General features: G+C 38.1%; 1 protein-coding gene across 1 annotated transcript; it reads right to left on the bottom strand.

Annotated features, from left to right (window-relative positions):
- Positions 1–10,523, bottom strand: LOC134727816 (zinc transporter ZIP12-like). The gene is made up of 5 exons (XM_063592208.1): positions 10,410–10,523; positions 9,830–9,884; positions 8,167–8,319; positions 1,644–1,831; positions 1–1,152 (listed from the first exon to the last, which is right to left on the bottom strand). The coding sequence occupies exons 1-5, from the start codon at positions 10,521–10,523 to the stop codon at positions 1,027–1,029; spliced, it is 636 nt and encodes a 211-aa protein (XP_063448278.1). The 3' UTR covers positions 1–1,026.
- Between the last annotated feature and the right edge of the window lie 263 nt (positions 10,524–10,786).

Raw genomic sequence — 10,786 nt, 5'->3', positions numbered from 1 at the left:
CTTTAAAAGTTACTTTACATAACCATAGGCAAATATGTGCCTACAATGTACGTCGCTCATCTATGGAAACAATTGCCAGTTTATTTAGTAGAATATTTTTTTTGCACATAATGTGGTTACTCTTAGTTTGTTTTTGTTTTTTTGTTTTTATCTTTTGACATTTTTCTTCATGATTGAACTAGATTCTAAAAGGTTTTAGATAACAGTCAAAACTGCAAAACCCAATTGTTTCCAACATGGTTTGAAAAAAAAACAAAAATTAAAACAGATATTTTTGTCCTTACATTTGTACTATATATGGCCATAAAAAAAGAATGGATTTGTTTGCCCTAACCTTACCTACCCAGAAAATAGCGGCCTACATACTTACCCACTGTCTCAATGTTGGGTTGGGTTTGGGCAAACCAAAATATCTTAAGTGTGGCCTCAGTGCTACTCTGATGGCTATAGTTTTGTCGAATACGAATACTTTATTTCTCATAAAAATACAATTACATAGTAATAGAGAACATACATAAAAGTAATTATAAGGTACAACTTTTACAAGCATGTGTAACAATAGAATGAAATTAACTTAGAGGACTGACTTTCACATTTATAACTTTGATAAATTTGTCAGTAATGTCAGGTACCGGTCGTTATGTTATATTTTCAGACACCGCAGTCATATTTATTGTTAAACTTGAACGAAAATCACAAAATAGATAGTTGACATCCTATAGGTGAAGCATACAAATTCTGTTTTCAAGTCTTTTAGAAGTATCAGAGGAGAAGAGATTGTAATGAAAAGTTTACGAACGATGGACGACAGGTAACGGACGAACGACGGACGCAAAGTGATAACAAAATCTCTCATGGCTCTTTGTGCTAAAAAAGTAAATAGACGTTCTAAATATGCTCTACAAATAACAGAATAATATAGATAAAAAAAAATATCATGTCTTGTTTTGTATACCACTTTAGGATGACTTTTTATTCAAGTCTCGTTGAAATCTCGAGTGATTACTTTATAATTGTCTATCGGTATCATACTTCTATATGCCCCTCAAAAACTGCTACAACAACTAATATAAAGGCTCCGGTCACAATTCCTATATTGTGATAACAGAAAGTCTTCCAACTTTTAGATCCCAACTTCATTAGCTCTGGTAACTGAAATATTAAGATAGACTTTTTACTTATTTATATCATATTTTATTAAGTGGGTAACCAACACTTTGACTCAAAAAGATTTGGCTAGTTTATTTTTTATAGATTTGAAAAAGAATATTTACCTTGACCTGTTGCCAAATAAAGAAGTTTTTAAATTTGAACCAGACAATTTTCATAAATAATTTATTAGATTAGATATATATTAAACATCTGAATAATAGTCAGCGATTTTCCCCACGAGGGCGCTGGATCGTTACGAGTAACGATACATGTACACAATTATTAAATAAATTATATACAGGCCTAAAATAGTGTAGACAACAACACCAAAAATATAAAAAGGTAACTAAAAATGTAACTATTTATAAATATTTCGGATAACCTGAGATATCCTCCCTCAGTAAGATTCTGATGTCTTCTTATACAAAAAAACCCAACAGAAACACCCAACAGAAAAGACAGTTTTTGTTGTTTTCTAATTTATATCTCACCATGTCAACCAGAGCTATGTACAGAAAATTTCCTGCTGTTACCGCATAAATCCAGTTGACGGCAGTTGCATACGACGCCACCTGTACACCAACAAAGAAACCAATAAAGGCTGTCAATGAGGAGAACAAATTGGCCCATATTGCCTGACAGAACGACAAACCACTTGTTACTAGCACAGCAAAGTCACCTACAAAATAGGATAATTTGTATGAAATAGTGGTCAGGCCAAGTATGATTCGTACTTTTAAAACAAAATTACAATTTTTTCCTGTATCTCAACTTTTGTAATCAGAGTATTAATCCATTCATGTCTTCAACGGTCTGGATGGTTCTTCATAAGGTAGGCAAACTGGTAGTAGCAAAGTCAGAAAGTGGTGTTTTATTGTCATGAGAGATACACAGCTGTAACTGGTAGTAGCACGGTTAGAAAACGGTGTTTTATTGTCATGAGGGATCCACAGCGGTAACTGGTAGTAGCACGGGCGGTTAGAAAGTGGTGTTATATTGTTATGAGAGATACACAGCGGTAACTGGTAGTAGCACGGGCGGTTAGAAAGTGGTGTTTTATTGTCATGAGAGATACACAGCTGTAACTGGTAGCAGCACGGTTAGAAAGTGGTGTTTTTATTGTCATGAGAGATACACTGCGGTAACTGGTAGTAGCACGGTTAGAAATTGGTGTTTTTTTATCATGAGAGATACACAGCTGTAACTAGTAGTAGCACGGGAAGTTAGAAAGTGGTGTTTTATTGTCATGAGAGATACACAGCTGTAACCGGTAGTAGCACGGTTAGAAAACGGTGTTTTATTGTCACAAGAGATACACAGCGATAACTGGTAGTAGCACGGTTAGAAAGTGGTGTTTTATTGTCATGAGAGATACACAGCTGTAACTGGTAGTAGCACGGTTAGAAAACGGTGTTTTATTGTCATGAGGGATCCACAACGGTAACTGGTAGTAGCACGGGCGGTTAGAAAGTGGTGTTTTATTGTCATGAGAGATACACAGCGGTAACTGGTAGTAGCACGGGCGGTTAGAAAGTGGTGTTTTATTGTCATGAGAGATACACAGCTGTAACTGGTAGTAGCACGGTTAGAAAACGGTGTTTTATTGTCATGAGGGATCCACAGCGGTAACTGGTAGTAGCACGGGCGGTTAGAAAGTGGTGTTTTATTGTCATGAGAGATACACAGCTGTAACTGGTAGCAGCACGGTTAGAAAGTGGTGTTTTTATTGTCATGAGAGATACACAGCGATAACTGGTAGTAGCACGGTTAGAAAGTGGTGTTTTATTGTCATGAGAGATACACAGCTGTAACTGGTAGTAGCACGGTTAGAAAACGGTGTTTTATTGTCATGAGGGATCCACAGCGGTAACTGGTAGTAGCACGGGCGGTTAGAAAGTGGTGTTTTATTGTCATGAGAGATACACAGCGGTAACTGGTAGTAGCACGGGCGGTTAGAAAGTGGTGTTTTATTGTCATGAGAGATACACAGCTGTAACTGGTAGCAGCACGGTTAGAAAGTGGTGTTTTTATTGTCATGAGAGATACACAGCGGTAACTGGTAGTAGCACGGTTAGAAAGTGGTGTTTTATTGTCACAAGTGATACACAGCGGTAACTGGTAGTAGCACGGTTAGAAAGTGGTGTTCTGTTGTCATGAGAGATACACAGCTGTAACTGGTCGTAGCACGGTTAGAAAATGGTGCTTTATTGTCACAAGAGATACCCAGTGGTAACTGGTCGTAGCACGGTTAGAAAGTGGTGTTTTCTTGTCATGAGAGATACACAGCTGTAACTGGTTGTAGCACGCTTGGAAAGTGGTGCTTTATTATCATGAGAGATACATAGCTGTAAGTGGTAGTAGCACGGGAAGTAATAAAGTGGTGTTTTATTGTCATGAGAGATACACAGCGGTAACTGATAGTAGCACGGTTAGAAAGTGGCATTTTATTGTCATGACAGATACATAGCTGTAACTGGTAGTAGCACGGGAAGTAATAAAGTGGTGTTTTATTGTCATGACAGATACACAGCTGTAACTGGTCGTAGCACGGTTAGAAAATGGTGCTTTATTGTCACAAGAGATACCCAGTGGTAACTGGTCGTAGCACGGTTAGAAAGTGGTGTTTTATTGTCATGAGAGATACACAGCTGTAACTGGTAGCAGCACGGTTAGAAAGTGGTGTTTTTATTGTCATGAGAGATACACTGCGGTAACTGGTAGTAGCACGGTTAGAAATTGGTGTTTTTTTATCATGAGAGATACACAGCTGTAACTAGTAGTAGCACGGGAAGTTAGAAAGTGGTGTTTTATTGTCATGAGAGATACACAGCTGTAACCGGTAGTAGCACGGTTAGAAAACGGTGTTTTATTGTCACAAGAGATACACAGCGATAACTGGTAGTAGCACGGTTAGAAAGTGGTGTTTTATTGTCATGAGAGATACACAGCTGTAACTGGTAGTAGCACGGTTAGAAAACGGTGTTTTATTGTCATGAGGGATCCACAACGGTAACTGGTAGTAGCACGGGCGGTTAGAAAGTGGTGTTTTATTGTCATGAGAGATACACAGCGGTAACTGGTAGTAGCACGGGCGGTTAGAAAGTGGTGTTTTATTGTCATGAGAGATACACAGCTGTAACTGGTAGTAGCACGGTTAGAAAACGGTGTTTTATTGTCATGAGGGATCCACAGCGGTAACTGGTAGTAGCACGGGCGGTTAGAAAGTGGTGTTTTATTGTCATGAGAGATACACAGCTGTAACTGGTAGCAGCACGGTTAGAAAGTGGTGTTTTTATTGTCATGAGAGATACACAGCGATAACTGGTAGTAGCACGGTTAGAAAGTGGTGTTTTATTGTCATGAGAGATACACAGCTGTAACTGGTAGTAGCACGGTTAGAAAACGGTGTTTTATTGTCATGAGGGATCCACAGCGGTAACTGGTAGTAGCACGGGCGGTTAGAAAGTGGTGTTTTATTGTCATGAGAGATACACAGCGGTAACTAGTAGTAGCACGGGCGGTTAGAAAGTGGTGTTTTATTGTCATGAGAGATACACAGCTGTAACTGGTAGCAGCACGGTTAGAAAGTGGTGTTTTTATTGTCATGAGAGATACACAGCGGTAACTGGTAGTAGCACGGTTAGAAAGTGGTGTTTTATTGTCACAAGTGATACACAGCGGTAACTGGTAGTAGCACGGTTAGAAAGTGGTGTTCTGTTGTCATGAGAGATACACAGCTGTAACTGGTCGTAGCACGGTTAGAAAATGGTGCTTTATTGTCACAAGAGATACCCAGTGGTAACTGGTCGTAGCACGGTTAGAAAGTGGTGTTTTCTTGTCATGAGAGATACACAGCTGTAACTGGTTGTAGCACGCTTGGAAAGTGGTGCTTTATTATCATGAGAGATACATAGCTGTAAGTGGTAGTAGCACGGGAAGTAATAAAGTGGTGTTTTATTGTCATGAGAGATACACAGCGGTAACTGGTAGTAGCACGGTTAGAAAGTGGCATTTTATTGTCATGACAGATACATAGCTGTAACTGGTAGTAGCACGGGAAGTAATAAAGTGGTGTTTTATTGTCATGAGAGATACACAGCTGTAACTGGTCGTAGCACGGTTAGAAAATGGTGCTTTATTGTCACAAGAGATACCCAGTGGTAACTGGTCGTAGCACGGTTAGAAAGTGGTGTTTTATTGTCATGAGAGATACATAGCTGTAACTGGTAGTAGCACGGGAAGTAATAAAGTGGTGTTTTATTGTCATGAGAGATACACAGCGGTAACTGGTAGTAGCACGGTTAGAAAGTGGCATTTTATTGTCATGACAGATACACAGCGGTAACTGGTAGAAGCGCGGTTAGAAAGTGGTGTTTTATTGTCATGAGAGATACAAAGCGGTAACTGGTAGTAGCACGGTTAGAAAGTGGTGTTTAATTGCCATGAGAGATACACAGCGGTAACTGGTAGAAGCGCGGTTAGAAAGTGGTGTTTTATTGTCATGAGAGATACAAAGCGGTAACTGGTAGTAGCACGGTTAGAAAGTGGTGTTTAATTGCCATGAGAGATACACAGCAGTAACTGGTAGTAGCACGGTTAGAAAGTGGTGTTTAATTGCCATGAGAGATACACAGCAGTAACTGGTAGTAGCACGGTTAGAAAGTGGTGTTTTATTGTCATGAGAGATACACAGCGGTAACTATTAGTAGCACGGTTAGAAAGTGGTGTTTTATTGTCACAAGAGATACAACTGGTCGTAGCACGGTTAGAAAATGGTGCTTTATTGTCACAAGAGATACCCAGTGGTAACTGGTCGTAGCACGGTTAGAAAGTGGCGTTTTATTGTCATGAGAGATACACAGCTGTAACTGGTTGAAGCACGCTTAGAAAGTGGTGCTTTATTATCATGAGAGATACATAGCTGTAACTGGTAGTAGCACGGGAAGTAATAAAGTGGTGTTTTATTGTCATGAGAGATACACAGCGGTAACTGGTAGTAGCACGGTTAGAAAGTAGCATTTTATTGTCATGACAGATACACAGCGGTAACTGGTAGAAGCGCGGTTAGAAAGTGGTGTTTTATTGTCATGAGAGATACAAAGCGGTAACTGGTAGTAGCACGGTTAGAAAGTGGTGTTTAATTGCCATGAGAGATACACAGCGGTAACTGGTAGAAGCGCGGTTAGAAAGTGGTGTTTTATTGTCATGAGAGATACAAAGCGGTAACTGGTAGTAGCACGGTTAGAAAGTGGTGTTTAATTGCCATGAGAGATACACAGCAGTAACTGGTAGTAGCACGGTTAGAAAGTGGTGTTTAATTGCCATGAGAGATACACAGCAGTAACTGGTAGTAGCACGGTTAGAAAGTGGTGTTTTATTGTCATGAGAGATACACAGCGGTAACTGGTAGTAGCACGGTTAGAAAGTGGTGTTTTATTGTCACAAGAGATACAACTGGTCGTAGCACGGTTAGAAAATGGTGCTTTATTGTCACAAGAGATACCCAGTGGTAACTGGTCGTAGCACGGTTAGAAAGTGGCGTTTTATTGTCATGAGAGATACACAGCTGTAACTGGTTGAAGCACGCTTAGAAAGTGGTGCTTTATTATCATGAGAGATACATAGCTGTAACTGGTAGTAGCACGGGAAGTAATAAAGTGGTGTTTTATTGTCATGAGAGATACACAGCGGTAACTGGTAGTAGCACGGTTAGAAAGTGGTGTTTAATTGTCATGAGAGATACACAGCGGTAACTGGTAGTAGCACGGTTAGAAAGTGGTGTTTAATTGCCATGAGAGATACACAGCGGTAACTGGTAGTAGCACGGTTAGAAAGTGGTGTTTAATTGCCATGAGAGATACACAGCGGTAACTGGTAGTAGCACGGTTAGAAAGTGGTGTTTAATTGCCATGAGAGATACACAGCGGTAACTGGTAGTAGCACGGTTAGAAAGTGGTGTTTAATTGCCATGAGAGATACACAGCGGTAACTGGTAGTAGCACGGTTAGAAAGTGGTGTTTAATTGCCATGAGAGATACACAGCGGTAACTGGTAGTAGCACGGTTAGAAAGTGGCGTTTTATTGTCACAAGAGATACACAGTGGTAACTGGTAGTAGCACGGTTAGAAAGTGGCGTTTTATTGTCATGAGAGATACACAGCGGTAACTGGTAGTAGCACGGTTAGAAAGTGGTGTTTAATTGCCATGAGAGATACACAGCGGTAACTGGTAGTAGCACGGTTAGAAAGTGGTGTTTAATTGCCATGAGAGATACACAGCGGTAACTGGTAGTAGCACGGTTAGAAAGTGGCGTTTTATTGTCACAAGAGATACACAGTGGTAACTGGTAGTAGCACGGTTAGAAAGTGGTGTTTAATTGCCATGAGAGATACAAAGCGGTAACTGGTAGTAGCACGGTTAGACAGTGGTGTTTAATTGCCATGCGAGATACACAGCGGTAACTGGTTGTAGCACGGTTAGAAAGTGTTTATTGTCATGACAAATACAAAACGCTACAAAACGGCAAAGTATATGCATAGGACTGGTGTTTATTTCAAAGTACACAGAACGGTTACAGTATATGTATTTATTTATATTGGTTTATTGTCTGATTTATAAGAGTTGAATGCTAAAATACATTTGATAGAAAAAACGTACGAAGCAATAGAAACAAATATCATCTAGTTAAAGCCATGCACATTATTCAATAAATTATATACATGCAAAACATAATTTATTTTAGATAGTAAACGAAAAGTATATATGATTATTTGTCTCAGAAAAAAATCCAAAGAGACGTATTTTACTGAATTATAGGTTTGGACATTTCCAGAAAGCCGTGCATGTAAAGCATGAAAGAAACTTTTTTTTTCTCAAATTTCAAGGGTGAAAAGGGAAGCGTTCTATCGAAAAAAAAATCTGGGAAAAATTGAATAATGAAACATTGTTGCAGAAAAAAACAACTAAGGAAAGAAATTTAATATGACTAATTATATTAGCATTATATATGATTACCTAACTCCTGTGGTAGTTCGTGACAGAATATAGCTATAGTAAGACCAATCCCTTCCGCTATATCACTCGAGAACGCTGCTCCCAGCACGAGACCATCGGTAGTGTTGTGTATAGCATCTCCAATTATTATCATGTATGCTAATGGGGCGATATCTATATGTATATATTCAAATTGATTCAATTTTGATTAAACACATAACACATAATAGTTAACTTAAGTATCAACTTTTTGAAATAAAATAAAAAGATAAAATTTCGGGGCCTTTTAAAGTCGACTTCGCCATATGGGCTTTGCTTATTGTTGAAGGCTGTACAGCGACCTATAGTTGCTAATTTCTGTATCATTTGGTCTCTTGCGGAGAGTTGTCTCACTGGCAATCATACCACATCTTCTTTTATATATATATATACAGATCTAACATTGTTGGGTTGAGGTTTAGACGAGTTGTAAATATATATCAACTCATCTAAGCATCAACCCAACAATGTTAGATCTGTAAATTTGCTTTCGCAAAATTTGGTTCTTCCCTAGCCGGGATTGGAACCTATGCTACTGTGATATCGTGACACCAAATCACCTGCACTGCAGCCGTCCCGCTAGACCACACGACTACCTGAGCTCTACAATAATAGAGCGTTCGCTGGCCGTGTATAACCTTTCCACTTCAGTTTTAATCTAGCGACGTATACGTACTGCAGTACATGATATTTTAGGCATGAAGATATTATTGTTACAGGTCAGCTAAATTATCTATAGTAAAGGATCATACAAATAAATGTAAGATAAAGTCACAGAAAATAATTATATCTATAAGTACGTCTGATTCAGTGACAACTCTACAACAGATGTATCCATCGGATCGCCATCAATGATGGTGATACATGGCTGTGTACATAATGTATATACAACTCGTCTAAACATCAACCCAACAATGTTAGATCTGTAAATGTTTGGTTCTTCCCTCGCCGGGATTCGAACCCATGCTACTGTGATATCGTGACACCAAATCGCCTGCACTGCAGCCGTCCCGCTAGACCACACGACCACCAGGGCTCTACAATAATAGAGCTTTCATTGGCCATGTATCACCAGCATTGATGGCGATCCGATGGAAACATCTGTTGTAGAGTTGTCACTGATTCAGACGTATATAAACGAGTCTAAATTGAAAACTACGTTCAAACCTATGATTGCGTTGGATAAAAACCGCAATTTTTATACGTGTGCATGTCAAACAAATTTCGTTGTAGAAGGGTCTAAAAACAGCACAAACAACATTTTCCAAAAGACCAAAAAGGTGAAAAAGTATATTTAAACAAAACGCATTTGACTAACAGGTCGAACAACTGATGTTCTGTAACCCTGCTGACTGCCATTGAAGATTGCCAAATAACATTGATCACTCAGACGTATATATATATACACGATTTTATAACAACATTTTCGTTGACTAACATCTTATATCAGTACCGTTGTGCAAATCTTTAGACTGATATATATATTGCTTGCTATGTAACCGGATAAATTGACGATAAATAAAGGGTTATTTAAGGTTAGAAATTCGTTTTCTATTGAAAACATTTTGGTAAATATTAAATACAATTAATGCTATTATCATTCGAAAGTGTATGTTAATGATACATAATATAATTTAAAATTTACCTTTTTCTTTTTTCGAGTCTTCTGATCCTAAATTAGTTTGACCATTTGAATTGACCTGTATAAGAAAAATAGATATGTATATAGTTTAAACGTTCAGTTTAGAAGACCAAAAAACGTGATTTGTATGTACGATTAAAGCATGCCTGTTGTTATGAGCGACGAAAAATAACTCACAATAAGTTCCCTCCCTTTTACCAGAGAAAAACCTCAAATATATAACATTTCATTGTAAAAACGTATCTGAAATTTGACAGATATGTACCATTTCCTCATCGAACTGTCAGAATATTTTCGTTTATTAACACATACTTGCACTGCAGACTACATACATATTGAAACTATATTACAATATCCAAGCTGGAGCGTCCTTCTTTTTGGGATATGTTGGATATATTCAATCTCCTTTTCAATCATATGACATCACATTATCTTATATTCTTTTCTTTTGATATAAAGTTGATTTAACGGATTATGAGAAAACTTTTTACTTTAACGACGACGTCCGGAAAGCAACAAGTGTTTGCTGATATTTGAAACAGTTGAGGTGATGCTGAGAAATGCAATGACAAAAAATAATTACATTGTAAAAATCTTTCGAACTTTTGGAATCAATATCAAGTTGTCCGAGGTTCGATGCTCCTGGTTCATTTGATGTGGCTACTTCTGATATGAGTCCCTGTAAATATAAATACATGTTTAACTGTCATTTTATGTTGTTATTTCCATGTAAAAAAGTGCAGTTATTTAATTTGAAAATAAACCTTCTGTTTTGTATTTTTTTTGATGAGTGAATCACCTTTCAACATACTTTTAAGGTTTGTCCTTATGTTTTACTGTTACATCAAAGTCCCGAGTTATTTGAAGGATTGTGCCTTCATACTAGTTTTACCCCGTCAAATGTGAATACATGTCTGCCCGACTCTGTAATTTAGTGGTTGTCGCTTATTGTAGCATATC

The sequence above is a fragment of the Mytilus trossulus genome, chromosome 8 (genome assembly GCF_036588685.1).
Source record: "Mytilus trossulus isolate FHL-02 chromosome 8, PNRI_Mtr1.1.1.hap1, whole genome shotgun sequence".
Classification (NCBI taxonomy): Eukaryota; Metazoa; Mollusca; class Bivalvia; order Mytilida; family Mytilidae; genus Mytilus; species Mytilus trossulus.
The sequence above is the reverse complement of the archived record's forward strand: the minus strand, read 5'-3'. Positions and strand labels throughout refer to the sequence as shown.

What these genes read in the sequence shown, in the direction of transcription:
- LOC134727816 (XM_063592208.1), bottom strand. Translation starts at nt 10,523, where the DNA reads ATGTATTTATATTTACAGGGACTCATATCAGAAGTAGCCACATCAAAT. An exon ending in GTTCGAAAGATTTTTACAAT is followed by an intron (nt 9,885 to 10,409) that starts GTAATTATTTTT and finishes TTTCTTATACAG; the next exon opens with GTCAATTCAAATGGTCAAAC. An exon ending in AGACTCGAAAAAAGAAAAAG is followed by an intron (nt 8,320 to 9,829) that starts GTAAATTTTAAA and finishes ATATACATATAG; the next exon opens with ATATCGCCCCATTAGCATAC.